Raw genomic sequence first — 18,537 nt, 5'->3', positions numbered from 1 at the left:
CACATAAGAATGAGGTGGAATGTGACACACAAAATAAAATTTCTCAATTATAACCTGTTGTATTCTCTAATTTGTCGTGTCGCTAGTCCGTATTCTACGGAATAAGGTACAATTACCGATGTCCTTTTTTCTTAAATACTCATAGATACCTCAATCATACTACTTATACCACATTTTCATTAGAAAACAAAAATGCAAACGTACTAAAGGAGAATTTTAATAAAATAATGAAAAAGAGGGAAAATCAGCTAAAAGTGAATATACAAAAGATCGATCATATAAAGAGGGCAGACGGATGCATAGGATATCACGCGTTCATGTAGGAAGGGCCGCGTCACCTAACCCTACTAATATTAATATTACTTTCACGACTCGTACCTGTAGCCTATAAATCATACGGAGACAACTTTATCGTTGCTCCGACTGTATGTTGCAATAAATGAGTCAAAAGTAGGAGGCACATGCAATGGACCCAATCCTAAGCATCTTAGAAATTTCACTTAACCTCCATTACTTGTCCTTCACCATCTGTTATATATAAATCAACTCCAGAAATTCTACAAAAAAAAAAAAAAAAAAAAAAAAACAATCTCCAACTTACGCCACTCCATGTTTTTCAGAATTTCTTCAGCTTCAGGTTCAAGTGCATGTTTATCCATCTTCATTCCAAATAAAAACGAACATCTACGTCCAAGAATACAGGAAGCACTAATCCTACTTTTGTACTCAACAATGTTATGTTTTATTCTTAGGGTCTGTTTGGATATTTTAATACTCCATGTGTTAGCAAGTAACTTATTTTCCAGGTTACTAATCCCACCTATGCTATAGTAGCATCAATGATGCTTTTGTCATCTCAAGTTCAAATAGAAGACCAGCACTTCCTTTAATTAGAGAAATCTAAGGGAAATAACCATGCAGCACATGGCAATATCACCAAATGTTTCCAGATTTAAAAAAAAGTGACAGAAATTTCAAGCTACAATAGTTTTCCTTTCTGGAGATTTCGGAAATAAAAGCACCAGCATGCTGATACATTGGAGAAACCTATGGAAAGTAAACAGGCCAATTGAAGTAGTACGAGTCTCGTGCATCTTTATCCATGTACTGGTTCCACTGCAATTAATGAAAACTCAAATGAGAGAAAGAGGCGAGTAATTCCATCCTAGTTATAAACTAAAAACATTGAAACAAAAATCTTTTTTTTTTATACAATTCTATAGCGTATAAGGGAGAACATAATTACATAAGAAACTTAAGAAGCATCGAGTACCTTAAATTCGTAATCCTTATTTTTCTTTAGAGCTTTCTTCCAGTGATGTTGCTCAAAGAGCATGGCTTTGTCATGCCAGCTGCACATAACAACATATTCAACAGCTATGACACACAGCAAAAAGGAAGTTTTTAGAAATCTCAGTCATGCAGTAATATGGGTGTCGTAGAGCCACCACTTGACACTATTGATGGCCGACATGGCAAAATGTCATGACCTACTGGGGCACAGATTTAAGTGGAGTGCACCCAGGTCAAACTAAAGTTTCTAAACTATACTGGCATCCACAACTCAGAAGCATAGTTCTAATGAGATCAAAAAGGATAAGTGAGCCCCCATCACAAATTATGAATGTTATACAAGCACCATGCGGGAAGCTTCAAACGATGTTGTTTAAGAGAAATGATCAAGCGGCAGTTAAAAACATAGAAATTATGCTTGAGCCTTTATGCTTAATCAATTATTCACTCTTACCTTGTATTAGATCTCGAGAGTTGAAGACTTTACAATCCTTAGTATAAAGTTATAACAGATGAGCCAAGGAGAAGCGAACGATGGCCCAAGAATTTTCTTGAAAAATGATACTTGGGAAAGAGGAGGGAGCCTCATATTACCCTTACTCTACCCCCTTCGGTTCATTCAGTTGCACCGCCTTTTTGCGGAAAATATAGACCTCTGCCATCTTCATTTCTCCTATCCCCCTAGTAAGCAATACATGAAAGATCAAACAATTAATCTTCCACAAGCTGATTACCAAAAGCACTCTACTGTTCATGTATAGTTTTGGTCTAGTGAATATGAAATGGGTTCTACAGAGATGCATTTCATGCTCTAATATGGCCGTTTAATATGCTCTAACAAGAAATTTTCCAGGTCTTACACCTCTCACTAGACCAAGTCTGCACGAGAGTGATTTTCCTATCATAGAAGTGGTGCAAAACACTATGACCACTTTCCATGTTTGACGTGATTGCCAAATTTCCTGCATTCTTCGTAGTTTTTGCTTCATCTAAGGTGAAGCTCTAATCCTTCTTTTGTACTCAGCAATGTTATGCTTTGTTCTTAATGAAAAACAGAAAATAAAAAACACAGAGAAGGATTAGGACTTCAACTTAGCATTAATCCGCTGCTCCTTGTCGTTCAAATGCAAAGGAATGCCACTGAGGTGGAAAGTTATGGAGGACGGCACCCAAAAGAAAGAGGTGTGTTAACATAATTTGATAACAAAAAAGATAAGAAAGCATTTAGAAAGACGACCTGCTAGAATAAACCAAGCCCCACTTCTCCCTATAACTTCTGCCCCCAATAATCCTACTGACAATTTTAAACCCTCAACAAACTAGCAAAACATGTTAAGCAACACTATCTTGCACTAATTTACAGGAAGAAACAAAGGAAACACTAACCATCGCACTCCATGGACAAAAGATACCACATTTTGATTAATAGGATGTGACCATGACTTTGTAGTTTTTCTTGTCAAAAACATATGATAGCAAAGACAAAAGATGTAGTCCATGCACATATGATAGGAAGAATGGAACAATAGAGCTGATTGTAATTATGTGATTGTTGTAATGTAGATTAGTTGTCTGCTTAGTTGGTTCTATCCCCTAGCTATAGGGATTAGGAATTTGTATCCCACAATTCTGGAACTAGGAACAGTCTGATAATTGATGGAATTAGGAACCACAGTAAAAGGCCCACAATCACGTTTATTCTCAACTTTCTACTTCTCTCTCTACCTTATTCTCTATAAGCCGATTTCACTATTTTTCTTATAACCGAGAAATCCCGTGAGGACCAGTGGCGCAAGGTCTGAAACTCGGTGGATAATGGGCCCGCTCCTATACCCTTTTCCACTTAAATATCAGGCTTTGGTCTGCGGCTGGATTCAAACCCGTGACGTTCGCCGAAACCACACATCACACTACGCTCTTACCGCAAGATAGAAGCCCTGTAGGCACAAACAGAAATATTTCACTATTTGCGATGCCATCCAGGAAAACTCACAATTCATTCACAAATTAGTGATCTCCCACCTCTTTACCAAGCTTCTTTTGCCTTTTGTAATCCGTTGAGAGCAGGAAAACCAAGTAGATTTACGATAATATTCTCCATGTGATAACAAACAGAAAGGTGAAACCAAAAGGGGGAAAAAAGAGACGGAAAATTATTCCTCCATCCCTTTAGTGTAGTATTCTCCAAGTTCAAACTTCCACTTCTTTGAGGAGGCATTACTGTGTGCATTACACCTTCCTTTGACTGTTTCCACAATTACCTCAGGTTAAACTAATTCTTAGTATACCCACTAAAAAGGTGTAGAAACCTAAATAAACAACCTATATTAACAGATATTTCCATTTTGGAATATCTCAAATGGAAACGCAGACAATGTTATGGACTTCTCAACATGGACGGAGGAGGCATTACTGTGTGCATTACACCTTCCTTTGACTGTTTCCACAATTACCTCAGGTTAAACTAATTCCTAGTATACTCACTAAAAAGGTGTAGAAACCTAAATAAACAACCTATATTAACAGATGGAACGCAGACAATGTTATGGACTTCTCAACATGGACGGAACGAGGGTCAGATGGAGCATATAAAACAACCATTAATAAACCCCTTGATCAAGAATAGATTTGCTCATATCTATTTTGCTATATAGACTGACTCAATACCTTTTACTGAAACCTTCAAAGATAAACCTGTAGGGTAAAGTCAACCCCTTTATTTATCATAATGATATCAGTAACACCTTTGAAGGTTAACCTATCCATCCAAAAAAAATAATGAGCTTACTAGGTGAAAAAAGACCTCGCTTGTAGTTTTTACGACACCAAATGGACCTCCACTATACTTCAATTGTTACATCATAAGTTGATATATCACTCAACCATCAACCATGCCTGATCCTAAATAAGTTGCATTCCACTATATGAAAGCAAATTAGAAGTCTAAAGACTAGAGCTCCTCTAGATAAACTCCTTATCCTTAGACAGACATAATTTCCTAACCAAATAATAAAGATTAGGGACAAAAACAAACCCGATGTAAGTCTAACAACACTTCAAAAGGCCGAGAAATGTATGTAAGTGTAACAACATCTAAACCTTAATTCACAACTAGTTGGCATCACCTGTATAGATTCAGGGGTGGATTCACATAAAGCTCGATGGGTGCTCGAGCGCCCGTTGCCTTTTACTTGGGATGACAGACACTTCTTATCAGACTCTTCTTACCCAACCCCCTTCCCTAAAACACAACATTCTTTTGCCCTTTCTTTTTTCTTTAGTTTCTTTTCATTTTTGTTTTACTTTCTCTTCCCTTTTACTTTTTTCCCCACCCGACCCATCTTCTCCAATACATCTAGCAGTGAAGCACTCTAACCTTAAAATCCTAGGTCCATTGTAGTATAGATCATCTGCTTCTACCGCACTCTGTTTTTAGTTGCATGTGCATTGATTTGGAGTGACTGGAAGTCTTGTCAGATAACTTCCCTTCATATGTGTCTCAATTAATCCCTTCACTGCTTATCTATAGACCAGCGAATTTGCAGATTTTTGCACGATCTTACAGAAGCATCTTACACGACCTCTCTCATAGATCCTCTATATACTTGTAGTATTGTACCCTTTGGTAGATATAAGCATTTCTTTGTTTATCCAATCTTAAGTGACCGCACACCCATCTTAATAATTTTTTTATAACGTAAGGTACATCCATCATACCATTTGATCTATATGATTTTCAGCTTATGGATATGCTGGACTTTTGGGAATGGCCTCCATGGTGGACAAGATGCGGGAAGCAACGGTGAAATGATTCGGACATGTGAAGAGGAGGAGCACATATGCCCCACTGAGGAGGTGCGAGAAGTTGGCAGTGATAGGTCCAAAGAGAGGTAGAGGTAGACCAGGAAGAATTGGCGAGAAGTGATCAAACAAAACATAGCACATCTTCAGCTCACCAAAAACATGACCCTAGATAGGAGAGCATGGAGGTTGAGGATTATAGGAGAAGGTTAGTAGGTAGTCGAGCAATTAGAGTAGAAGGTTAGTAGGTAGCATGGTTCTAGTTTAGAGCACCTTAGCTGCTCCCTCTTCTCCTTGCCTATATTATTGTTACTATATATCTTTATCTTACTCTTCAATTTTATGACTACTGATGTTTCTTTTACTTTGGTTAGCTTTACTATTTTTGTTCTCATTACTCTTCTATTTTACAATATTTTCATCATAGCCTTTTTACTTTTGCATTTTTCAAACATGTTTTGAGAAACACCTTTCTTGAGCCGAGGGTCTATCGGAAACAACCTCTTTACCACATAAAGGTAGCGGTAAGATTTGGGTACACCTCACCTTCCCCAGACCCTACTTGTGAGATCACACTGGATATGTTGTTAGTTGTTGTTGAATATATTGGACTTTAGAAGCACGACATGCACTCCTATATACATTTTTTTCCTTACAACCGTTATCTGAAACATTTCTTGCACTTTGTTACATAAAGCTCACATAGAACTCCTCCCAATTTAATTTATGCAAGTAATATTTTTATCTATCAAGACATTCTCTTGAAAGACTACCTACATGAAAAATAATTTGCATTTAGACAGCATAACCCATCTAATTTTACTTAACCTGCCTTCTTCTTATAGGTACATACTTCTACTTATCCTAAATCATTTCTCTCTAGAGAGTTTCTCCATATTTTCAATTATTTTTTTATTTTCTTATTTATTTCAGCAATCACCACAACATCATCTGCAAATACTATCTCTTCGAGACCTCATCTTGAATACTATTGGTTAGCTCATCAATAACTAGGTCACGAATATGGGATAATGTGAATCCCTGGTAACCCGTGGTTGTGGAAACTCCTCTTACTCTCCTTTACTATCTCAAACTTGTGACTGCTCTCTCATACATAACTTCTATAATATCAACATATTTTATATAACATATTTCTTCCCAACCACTTATCAATTGACTTTTATTGGCGTTGTATCATGTGTTTTCTATAAGCCAATGAATAGCCTATGCAAATACTTCTTTTTCTATGAATTTCATCAACTTTCCTAACGAAATAGTGACTGTTGCATATCTAAACGTATAAATTCAAATTCGTTATCAATTACCCTTACAATGTCCTTATGCCTACGCTTCATCACTATTTCCCAAAGTCTCATCATATAACCTATAAAATTTAATACCATCATAGTTAGCACAAATTTGAGTATCTCCTTTGTTCTCTCTCTCTCTCTCTCACACACACACACACACACACACATATACATATATATATATATATATATAGAAAATCACCTGGGGTCCTGGACAATAAGTCTAGCCTTCATATTTTTCATTGCATCTCTGCAAACCTAATTTTACAAGTGAAGCAAAGGTTTTGTGACGTTAGTCTCATTATTTGCATCGAGCAATTGATCCAAATACCATTTGCATCTCTATTAGACTGTATTATCTCTTCTCAAAACTTGTTGGGAATCATTTCCTAATACGCTTAACTTGGTTCAAATCTTAACCCTCTTTTCGCCGTCCCGCTAACTCACACGTCTCCCTAACTTTTCACCCTTTCCTGTTTTCTAACTTTTACTACAAGTCATCTAATGCTTTTAGATAGGACTTTGCTAATCCCCTAAACTTCCCACTTATCACTCTTACAACCACAAGTTGATGCTACTCCTAATATATTGTAAGCAGACTATATACAACAACAGCAACAACAACGGCAAAGTGGGGTCTGGGAGGTAGTGTGTACGCAGACCTTACCCTACCCATAGGCCAGGGAGGCTGTATTCGATAGGCCCTCGGCGTGTAAGCAGACTATATAGAACAAGAAATTAGAAGCATAAACATTAACGTTCTCAAATTAACAACAAATATGAAAAAAAAGAGACATTTGGGGCAATTCAAAGTGAGTACTTGTATTGATTGGAGAGAGTCCACATGTAGGGATTGATAAAAGTTAGGGCGGAGAAAGCAGCGGACCCTATCCATATGTTCACGAACCGTTCCGGGTCGGCGTGTGGCACTCCAGGGTCGCCCCGGTACGCGTTCCCAAAGTACTTCTCCATTTCTTCTTCTTCTTCTTCTTCTGATGAAGCGTTAAGAGTTTTCTTTGGCTTATCTCGATATCTATCGTGTTCTAACGGAACAAAAATATATGTGTTTTTTTGCAATTGTGGTATTGATAACTTTTGGAGTTCTACGCTTTCCCCCATTGAACTTCTCAGACTTTACAAAAACATCATAGTGGAAAAAATATTTACACAAATAAATTATTTACATAAAGTAATCATAAGTAAAATATTTGTTTCCGTATGACATGTGGGTCACGGGTTTAAGCTATAGAATTAGTTGTTAATACTTGTATCAGGGATAGGTTGCCTACATCATACCCTTTTAGGGTACGACCTTTTCTTGCACTATGGGTAAACGCGGAATGCTTGCTCCCTTAATCATAAGTAAAATATTTATAATAATATTAATTTGTAATCATTTTAAAAAAATATAACTGATTTATTGTTATATATTTAATTATATTGATAGTGACTATAACGTAAATCCTTCAACAATATTTCTAAGAAAATATAAGTTATGTGAATTGTAAAATCATTATAGTTTAACTTATATTAATAAAGATCTTACTTGAATATATTTTTATAGGACCGTATCATTGTATACTTGAGTTATAAGGAAACATAAAATCAAGTATGGCTGATGCGGTATGGTCATGGGACCAGAGCGTGTGATTAACAACCTCAATGGCTTATGGAGTTATAGAATAGTGGAAGATCGTTCTGGTAAACTCTCAATTTTTTTAAAAAAAATAACTACGTTAATAGGTTAATCATAATTTAATACAATCAATAGCATAGCATCTCCTTTTTCTTTTCCTCTCCCTCCCCACCCTCCGTGTAATAAAACTATTTAAAAAAAGAAATTATAGTTTAACCCTTAGTTGTGGGTTTTGACTTTTGAGGACTTCTTTTCACAATCATACAGGGCTCAATTGTGACTTCCCCAAACTACATGGACTGATATGCTATTATTAAAATGTAATTTTTTCTATAAAAAAGGTCCCGCTCCTCTACTCGACCCTCCACTTTCTCGATCCAAAACTTCATTCTGTGTACCGTTGGGGTTTATCAGATTTCTCCATTAAACCCTTCTCAAGTTCAATTACTCTCTGAATCAGCTGTAAGTATTCACTTTCATACATTACCTGTACATGTCTACTTGTACATTGGGCATTTGGGCTTGTACTTTTACTCGTTTAATGCTGCATAATACCTAGGGTTTTATTAATTACCAAGTGGGGTACATGAATCGTTGAGCTCTATATTCTTTTTAGAAGAATTCACTGATTCTTTGTTCTGGAGTTCTCATTAACATCACAAATTTGTGATTTTATTTTTTTGGGAAAAGCCAGTAGTTTAATAATTCATGTGTACTTGTACATTGGGCAATTGGGGTTGTTCTTTTACTCCTTATGCAGCCTAATACCTAGGTTTTATGTTGCAACGTAGGGTTTAGAGATCTTGAACTGCATATTGAGTTTCTTGAGAATTCAGATTCTTTGGTTCAGCGTGCACTTTTGAGTTGTCGGATTGTTTATAACATCACCAAGTTGTGAACCTTTTCTGTTGAATACACGAGTTTTAGCTGAGTGGTGAGGTTTTAGAGTAAAAGAAACCCTAAATGATTCAAGAATTTGAATATGACCGATGGAGGTAATGTGGAGGGTAAAAGGGAGAAAGAGAGTAATGTGGATAATACCGGGGAAGAAAGAGCTGGTTTCGACGATTTTGGGCGAGCAATATCGAGGATTGCTGTGGCTCAAATATGTGAAAGCATTGGGTTTGAGAGCTTCAATGAATCTGCCCTCGAATCGCTTGCAGACGTTGCAATTAAGTATATAATTGACCTAGGCAAGACTGCTAGTAGTGGTGCTAATTTAGCTGGGAGAACACAATGCAACGTGTTTGATGTAATTCAAGGATTAGAGGATATGTGTGCCTTCCACTGGTTTTCTGCGCGCATCAGATGTTCCCAGTTATATATGAAACCCAAGGCAACTAGTGTCGTTTATTTTATGCACAAGTTTGTTGGACTGGCCTAACTAAGCTGTATGTATGATAAGAGCAAGAAGGGTCAATGTTATCACCAATGAAATCAAATTTGGTATAAAGCCAATGGATGGATTTCTTTTAACGGTGGCCCCTCTATCCCTTGTTGGAATTTATTGTGATTTTACCTGGCAAGTTACTAAAATAAGGGGTGATATTTCATTCCAACAGCTAGGAGGATGGTTGAGGGAGGAAGGTGCAACTTGTGATTTATAGGCATAGTTGAGTTATTTCGCGTTACAAGAGAGTCATATTATGCAATACTGAAAGGCGGATAATAAGAAATATAATCCAAAGCCACTAAGACCTTCTTTGCTCCCCATTTTCGCTCAAAGTTTGTGCTGAAAACAGAAAAGTGCCTTTCTTTAAGTTTTGCACTTTGACCCTTTCACTTCTTCAAGGTTCGGAAGTAGAAAATATAACGTCTTTTTGAAAAGCTATATGGTCTTCAACAGGGGTCAAGTTCATTTACGTGGCCAGATGCCAAGTTTAGTTCCGTATACCTATTGTATTGTATCGTATTATTACTTTAAATACAATGTTTGTTTTGATTGTTGTCTTCTCAAAAAAAATGTTTGTTTTGATTGTTACTTAAATTTTATTGTATCATCTCGTTTAGTCTATTGTTACGTAACGACGAAAAATGCCATTATGGAACGACTGATTTGGTGTGGTCACGATGTTAGTTGTTATCTTTTTTTTTTCTTTAATCTTGCACTTTTTTATTATTAAATAATTATATTTTATCCTTTAACCTATCTTTTTATATAGTAATTCTACCTCGTATTTTACTTTTTCTTTATAATATTGCAAGTCCATTCTTCATATTGTTAATGCATGACATCATAAAACGACGCCAAACAATACAATTTATTCAAACATATTATACATTAAAACGACAATCTTAACTCTTTTTAGCTTCAAGGAAGCCTTGGTAGCTTCATACAGCAAATAGTATGATTGATCTTTGTTTAATCACATAGAAATTTTGCAAAAAAATATGCACCATCTGATCGTAGTTTCGTGATTGCATATATTAGCTTGACAAGAATCTAGACATCTGGAGACCTATGGCGTTTTAGAAAATGAGAGCTAGCAGAAAATAGAGATATAGATCATTTTCTTCATTCAACAAAAATAATGTCCTTAAAAGAGTAAAGAACATAACTCTTAAATTATGAAAAACGGCGTAATTATATAGTTCCAGTGCTGAACTATTCTGAAAACTAACATACAAATAAAATCTAAGGAAGCAGAAAATAGAGATATAGATCATTTTCTTCATTCAACAAAAATAATGTCCTTAAAAGAGTAAAGAACATAACTCTGAAATTATGAAAAACGGCGTAATTATATAGTTCCAGTGCCGAACTATTCTGAAAACTGAGTAACATACAAATAAAATCTAAGGAAACAAAAATGGAAATATGTAACTGAGTGTAACGTTTTTCCTGTCTGCTCTCTAACAAGTACATTCCAAATATCAATTACTGCTGCTCAAGTAATCGAATCAGTTCAATATCAAAACTATCTAATACAATCCTCTCTAAGAATAATAGCGAAAGATGGGGCTGGTTTGGAGGGTGATGATTTGTTGACTTCCTGACTGCCGGATTAATCCAACCCATCACTTCAATTTCAAGTCAGCTTCCAGAGGAAATATCTTTCCGTGGTGATTAAAGATCATGAAATCCAGATTGGCAGGCAAAGCGACCACCCTGCGAAATAGAGATATATGAGATATCAAATAATATAGACATATCTCGAACACCGTAAGTGCAAATGAATTGACTTCTGGTACCAATTCTCACTTGGTTATACATGAAGTTAACACACCAGAAGGATAAATGTTGTTAAAAGGGGCTGGTGCACAAAGCATCCCGCGTTCCCACAAGGTCCGGAGAAGGACGAACCCAATGGGTGTAATGCAGACAGCCTACCCTAATGCAAGCATCAGTGGATGGATAAATGAACTGTTGACCCCCCCAAAAAAATAGCAGTAGTTCTTGTTAGTCAGGGACCTACCAACTAACTTTAGCGTTTCTACTTCATTAAATGTCATGAAAAGATACCCCAAAAACGTACTATTTCCTAGAATTTAAAGGAGGGTCATGTAATTCAAATCTGGAGAAACCAGGAAAAGAAAAATAAATTTTTCACTGACTTCTTATTCAGCGCTTAAGTAATTAATTTTATAGATGCCCTACAACCACAATGGCATGGAACAAATGGTAACTATCACCTAGAGAGTTGAGAACCGGTCTTTTGTTAGATCAGCCTTGACTTTGCTTTTCTTCACCTTGTCACTTGTCATCAAACCTCCTACCCCGGATTTTTCAGTCAATTTGGAATAGACTCATCTCTAAGCTTCGACCTTCGTGAGAAAGACTCATGCCTCCGCTTATGGCTTCCATACCACCCATATGTGCTCTCCTTTCTCTCGCCCTCCCTGACATTGCCTTTGCATCGCAAAGAGGAAGACGGGTCTATGAAGAAAGATAATAGGGTGCTGTATGTGTAAGTCTAAAAGAGCCCTCACAAATTCCAGTACCCAAATTTTTTAACAAGTCAATATCCAACTATATTTTCTTGTCAAAAAAAAAATATCCAACTATATTTTCTAAATATCATATATGCTTCCCATGATCTCTCTCTGCAACATATTTTCTTTACATTGCTTACCCAAAATCAGTGAAAATAAACCTATGCAAATTGGATTTGACTTTAAGAAAAACAACCATCTGCCACCCAGGACTTCGGTCTAGCGGTAAGAGTGCATCATATGCACGTCATGGGTTTCAGCCTGATTATTTAGGTGAAGAAGGGTAGAGGTATGCACGTCATGGGTTTCAGCCTGGTTATTTAGGTGAAGAAGGGTAGAGGGGACCCATCGGGTTTCAATCTTGCGCCACCCTCGGGATTTCTCAATTATAAATAATTAAAAAAAGAAGAAAAAAAGAAGAAGACAAAGACAACAATCTGCTCATCTGTACTTGGGTGTTAGGGAGTATAAGCAAGGGTTTATATGCCATGCATGGGTGTGGATAAAGAAGTTAGTCCTACCACATCAACATGGTAGCATTCTGGGAATTTTTTGAAAATTAGGATAAAAAAGCTAGACCAAGAGAGAGACATCTTAAGACTTGTTCACCGGAAAGACCTAGAACTAGTGAATACCTTTAAAGAGAGGGAAGGTTAATATTGTATGTCTGTACTGTATCCACAAGAGACTAAATGAATATGAAAAAAGGGCAAGGGATTGACAACACAACTCATAATTTGAGGTATCCTGCGGTACATATAAGTAGGAAAGAGTCATCACAAAATTATGACCTTATAGAAAAAGTTACAGATATAGAGAGAATTAATGATATTGTCTTATTAAAACCAGTGCGGCAAAAGAATACAATCAACCTCATTAGTGTCTGTATTCATCAAGTATGATAAAATGAGAAAACTGAAAGCAAATTGTCTACACTCTATACTCCGCAAACTGCATTATAAGGAAACCAATACTACATTTCGGAAAAATATAGGTGTGTCCAAGTATCAAAATTGACCAAAACCTACTTTAAAGAGGGAATCACACTTGATAACATTTAAAAGTAGGTATCACAGTCAATTAGACTTCATCCTTGCCAAAAAAGTTGTCCGGACCAGGAGTAACTCTAAACGCTCAAAATAGACGGGTGGCTCTAGATGTGAAGCGAAAGTGTGGGGAAAAACAGAAGGACTGCTGCAAGCACCAAGGATTCTATGGGGGATACTAAATGGTGCACACCAAATTGCATTTAAAGACAAGTTATTGAAGGAGGCAGCATCGGAGTTAGAAGCTAACACAGTTATCCAGTGGAAGAAAATGAATAGTTGCATTAAATGTAGCAAGTGTATAGCTATATCTAAAAGTATAAGACCTCGACCACAGTAATTGTGACACTGGAATGATAAGATGCAAGGCTAATAAAGAAAAAGAAAAAAAGAGCGTTATAGGAAGTTTTTTTGAGGAGGAGTGGTATAGGAAGCTATCAACAGCAGTATAGATGGAAAACCCTTTGAAGAACATAAGAGAGTGAAGCAGATTGTATTGGGACTAACCTACAGACACAGTTTCCACATTTTGAAGGATGGTGTGTGGACAACTCAAAGCCTTCTTTTAATAGGGATAGATGTGAAGGGACGCGTGGCAATTTTTATAAAAAAAAAAAAAAAAAAAGGGTCAGGTCCTGTTCAGCCCAGGCGAACTGATGAGGCTGAACTCACAAAAGCTGGGCCTTCTTCCAATAAACAAAATCCAAAGTTTGCTGCTGAGACTCAGCCCATAGATATTGGGCCTTTATCTCGACGCGATGAAGCTAGTAAATATGTTCGAGGCTGGTCCCATTCTCAGGCGACTTTTTCTCCTCTAGCTCTGGAACCTTACTTACAAAATAGAAAAGGGGAAAATAACACCATACAAAGTACGCAGCCGCTGAAAATCAACCTACTGAATTCAGCTACAATGCGAACTCCCCCTATCAGTCCTGCTGAACAAATTCATCTCCTTGAATGGTGTCATGAAGGCCGGGACCCACAATCTCAACTTCAGCCAATAGAGGTCGAATCTACACCTTGGGTACGAAAGAATCTTCTTAAGTTGAGTAAATTGATGGGGGTAGATTTTGTGGGTTTTGAAGGAGAAGCACTCCAGCTTTTTACTAGAATTGACAACAAGAGACTTCAGACGACACCTAAAAATAGTGCAAGACCGTCTGGTAGTGGGAGAAGGGTGGGGAAGCACGAACTCGAAAATCTGAAATCCGACCTCAATGTTGGAGAGAGTTCAGGCAGGTTGAGGGGGAGAATGCTCACTTATGGTAACTCATGAAGTTGAAAATTATATCTTGGAATGTTAGGGGTCTCAACAGGTCGGACAAAAGAAGAATGCTGAGATTGTTGCTGTTAGAGTGGAGGGCTGATATTTATTATTTCCAGGAAACCAAATTGAATACCATCTCTCAGTCTATTATTAGCGACATTTGGCTAGGTAGGTGGGTGGATTATGTGTTCTTGGAGGCTGATGGAACCAAAGGAGGAATTTTGGTATTATGGGATAAGAGAGTATGGAAAGGGGCTTCTGTAGCTGCTTGAAATTACAGTATTACAGTATAATGTGAGAATCTGCTGGAAAATTTCAATTGGTCTTTAACTGGAATTTACGGGCCAAATAAAGGCAGATATAGGGAAGATTTATGGATGGAAATTGCAGCGGGTAGGGGATTATCTCCTGGACCCTGGGTTATTTGTGGAGACTTCAACATAACTAGATTTGTGGGGGAGAGGAAATCAAATAGAAGAAGAACCAGACAGATGCTGAAATTTTCAGAGTGCATTGAACAACTGGAGCTAATAAACCCCCTATATTTGGTGGGAAGTATACTTGGACTCAAGGGGATAACAATACAGCAGCTTCAAGAATTGATCGTTATGTTCTCATTAGAATGGGACGAGGAGTTTAGATCGTTAAAACACTCTATCCTACCAAACCTCATATCAGACCACGCACCATTGCTACTTCAATGTGGAGATTGGGAGAGGAATAATAGCTACTTCAAATTTGAAAATTGGTGGTTAGAAAAAGAAGGTTTCAGGGAGATGATTCATAACTGGTGGTCCTCTTTTGTGGTGATAGGTAGACCTGATTTCAGACTTGCCAAAAAACTGACCTTGCTCAAACAAAAATTGAAAGGATGGAGCAAAGAAACTGCTGGTAATTACGTAGTGATGAAGAAAGAGCTGCTGCAGAGAGTTTTGGATTTGGACAGGTTTATGGAAAACAGAGACCTGACAGAAGCTGAATTACTGGAGAAGGCCAATATCCAAATGGAGATGGAAGATATAGCAAAATCATAGGAGATATCTTGGAGGCAGAAGTCAAGATGTTTGTGGCTAAAGCAGGGTGATAGGAATACTAAGTTTTTTCAGAAAATGGCCCATTCCCGTAAAAGGAATAATCATATTGATACAATAGAAGTGGATGGGACAACATTAGAGGATCCTGTGGAAATTAAAAATGAAGGTTTGGGTTTTTATGAAAAGCTCTATACAGAGAGTGAAACTTGGCGATTAGAGGATCCAGTGGAAATTAAAAATAAAGTTTTGGGTTTTTATGAAAAGCTCTATACAGAGAGTGAAACTTGGCGACCTACCAATTTAGGAGGAGCTCCTAGGATCACAGATGAAGAGAATATTTGGCTACAAAGATCATTTGAAGAGGAGGAGGTTCTGGAAGTAATAAAGCAATGCGCTAGTGAAAAAGCTCCAGGGCCGGATGGGTATACTATGGGGTTCTTTCAGAAATGTTGGAATTGCTTGAAAGACGATATTATGGAGGCCCTTATATATTTTCATCAGGAAGAGATGTTTAAGAAGAGCTTTAATGCCACCTTTATAGCTCTTATCCCTAAAAAGAAGGCGGCCAGAGAATTGAAAGACTTCAGACCTATTGGTCTAATTGGTAGTTTCTACATGATTGTGGCTAAAGTCCTTACCGAGAGGTTGAAAAAGGTGATGCCTAAATTAGTGTCAAGTAATCAAATGGCATTCTTGAAAGGGAAGCAAATCATGGATGCATCTTTAATCGCTAATGAATGTCTCGACACTAGGCTAAGAGAGAAGATACCAGGTATAATGTGCAAACTTGATATTAAGAAGGCATACGATCATGTGAACTGGAATTTCTTGCTGAAGGTCCTCAAAGATTTAGGCTTTGACCAGAAGTGGTTGAATAGGATTTGTCATTGTATCAGCACAGTAAGGTTCTCTGTACTTATAAATGGTTCACCACAGGGTTTCTTCGCTTCCCAACGAGACCTTAGACAAGGAGATACCATTTCTCCTCTCTTATTCTTGTTGGTAATGGAAGGACTTAGTAATATGATCAATTTTGCAGTTTCTGAAAGCTGGATCAGTGGTTTCAGAGTGAAATGCAGACAGGATCAGGGCCTCTCTATTTCGCATCTTCTCTATGCTGATGAGTCCCTTATTTTTTGTGAACCAGAGGTGAATCAATTGAGATATTTGAGACTGATTCTATGTGTGTTTGAAGGAGTTTCAGGACTTCATGTCAATTGGAACAAGAGCAGAATAATTCCAGTGAACACAGTTCAAGATTTGCATAGTGTTGTTGTAGTTTTAGGGTGCCAAATAGAGTTTCTTCCTACAAGTTACCTAGGATTGCCTCTGGGGGCAAAAGCAAAATCTGAATTTATCTGGCAAGGAGTGGTGGATAGATGTGAAAAAAAATTGACTAACTGGAAGAAACAATACCTTTCTTTGGGGGGAAGATTAATGTTAATTAACAGTGTTTTGGATTCAATTCCCACATATACTATGTCCTTATTTCTCATGCCATCCAAAGTGGAGAAGAAAATAGACAAGCTAAGAATGGAATTTTTATGGCAGGGCAATAAAGAAAACAAAGGGATTAATCTTGTCAAATGGAGCACTATCACTGCAACTAAGGAACAAGGAGGTTTGGGCATTAAGAACTTAAGGATACAGAACAGAAGCCTTTTAATGAAGTGGCTTTGGAGATTTAGTGCAGAAGCCAATACTTTGTGGAGGAGAGTAATAGCAGAGAAATCTGGTCTTTTGAATGTATGGTGCACCAACAGAGGTCCCTCTTCACAAGGAATTAGTATCTGGAGGAACATAGACTCCTTGTGGCCAGTTTTCTCACAACATATTGATTTCAAGATAGGTAATGGAAGGAAGATTTTCTTTTGGCAAGATAAATGGTTGGGTCATCTACCTCTCAGAGAACTTTTCCCTGTAATATACAGATTGGTGCTCGACAAAGAACTCACTATAGCACAATGCTGGGAAGATAATAGCTGGAATATAAAACTCAGAAGAGACATTAATGACTGGGAGCTAAATGAGGTAGCTGAATTCTTCAGTATACTACCTACATCGGTAAGCCTAACCAGTAATGAAGACCGTTTGATACGGAGAGGACACGACAAAGGGGTTTATACTGTCAAGACATGTTACAACATTTTAATGAAAGAAGTAAATCAATTTTTATTGGTCCCTGGAAGCAAATCTAGAAGTCGAAAGCTCCTATGAAAGTTAGTTGTTTTGAATGGTTGGTGGCTAAGAAGGCATGTTTAACTCAGGACAACTTATAAAGAAGGGGATTCCAATTAGTTAATAGGTGCTACATGTGTAAAGAATAGACAAAAACTATCAACCATCTATTCTTACACCACAGAGCTGCCACACAATTATGGCAACTATTTTTGAACATTGTGGGAATTAAATGGGTGATGCCAAGTACTACTGCTGAGTTACTGTCATGCTGGAATAGAAAAGGAATGTCAAAGCAAAAGAAGAAGGATTGGAATACAATACCAGCAGCTATTTGGTGGTGCATATGGAAAGAAAGGAATAGGAGATGCTTTAAAGGACAGGAGACTTCATTCTTGAAGATCAAATCAGACTGCATTTTGTTGATATCTTTTTGGTGTAAACAGGATTGGATAGATGATAGTGAAACCCTACTAGAATTCATAGTCTCTTTTGTATAGACATAGAGGGGTTTTTTTTGTTTTTGTTTTCTGGGATGTAACCACAACACTCTCTTGGTGCTGATTTTTTTATATTTATAATACCTTACCATTTCAAAAAAAAAAGAGTGAAGAGAGAAGACAAGAAAGCGACTTACAAAGCCCATGATAAATCCTTAGACGACTTGTACTAAAAGCTAGATACAAAGAAATGTATATTGGTTATTTAGTTGGCAATATTTAGCCCCTGTAGATTGCCATATTAACTTTTTGAATTTTGTCGGCTCTTTTGCTTTAGCCTAGTATTTCTTTTCTTTTTTGTATCAAAGCTGACTCTTTCCCCCTCTTGTACTTCTTGCATCTTCTTGATGCCTTTTTCCATAAAAATCATTACTTCATCAAATAGATACAAAGAAATGTATAAGCTGGCACGATTGAGAGGGATGAGGGGTAAATATTTGGACAAAGTTGTATTAAAGACGATTCTCAACAAGTTACAATAGGAGGTAGTGAAATCAAAGAAAGATGGAGATAGTAGTGTGATCACTTGTTCAACAGAA

The 18,537-nt window shown here is 37.2% G+C and overlaps 2 protein-coding genes and 1 long non-coding RNA gene across 3 annotated transcripts; 1 reads left to right on the top strand and 2 right to left on the bottom strand.

Moving 5' to 3' along the window:
- LOC109233491 lies at positions 862-7,444 on the bottom strand. Its single transcript, XM_019399378.1, has 3 exons — positions 7,225-7,444; positions 1,274-1,352; positions 862-1,116 (listed from the first exon to the last, which is right to left on the bottom strand). The coding sequence occupies exons 1-3, from the start codon at positions 7,374-7,376 to the stop codon at positions 1,048-1,050; spliced, it is 300 nt and encodes a 99-aa protein (XP_019254923.1). The 5' UTR covers positions 7,377-7,444; the 3' UTR covers positions 862-1,047.
- On the top strand, positions 9,023-9,647 carry LOC109233788 (transcription initiation factor TFIID subunit 8-like). The gene is made up of 2 exons (XM_019399651.1): positions 9,023-9,357; positions 9,446-9,647. The coding sequence occupies exons 1-2, from the start codon at positions 9,023-9,025 to the stop codon at positions 9,645-9,647; spliced, it is 537 nt and encodes a 178-aa protein (XP_019255196.1).
- On the bottom strand, positions 10,866-18,231 carry LOC109233490. Its single transcript, XR_002069081.1, has 2 exons — positions 17,823-18,231; positions 10,866-11,149 (listed from the first exon to the last, which is right to left on the bottom strand). It is a non-coding gene; the product is annotated as an uncharacterized LOC109233490 (long non-coding RNA).

Source organism: Nicotiana attenuata, chromosome 10, assembly GCF_001879085.1.
Source record: "Nicotiana attenuata strain UT chromosome 10, NIATTr2, whole genome shotgun sequence".
NCBI lineage: Eukaryota > Viridiplantae > Streptophyta > Magnoliopsida > Solanales > Solanaceae > Nicotiana > Nicotiana attenuata.
This window is presented reverse-complemented; position numbering and strand designations above follow the sequence as displayed.

Excerpts from the sequence above, each read along its gene's own strand:
- LOC109233788 (XM_019399651.1), top strand. The coding sequence starts at position 9,023 with ATGACCGATGGAGGTAATGTGGAGGGTAAAAGGGAGAAAGAGAGTAAT. Across the intron at positions 9,358-9,445 it reads GCGCGCATCAGATGTTCCCA|AGCAAGAAGGGTCAATGTTA; the intron begins GTTATATATGAA and ends ATGTATGATAAG.
- LOC109233491 (XM_019399378.1), bottom strand. The coding sequence starts at position 7,376 with ATGGAGAAGTACTTTGGGAACGCGTACCGGGGCGACCCTGGAGTGCCA. Across the intron at positions 1,353-7,224 it reads ACTCTCTCCAATCAATACAA|CTGGCATGACAAAGCCATGC; the intron begins GTACTCACTTTG and ends TGTTATGTGCAG. Across the intron at positions 1,117-1,273 it reads ATAAGGATTACGAATTTAAG|TGGAACCAGTACATGGATAA; the intron begins GTACTCGATGCT and ends CATTAATTGCAG.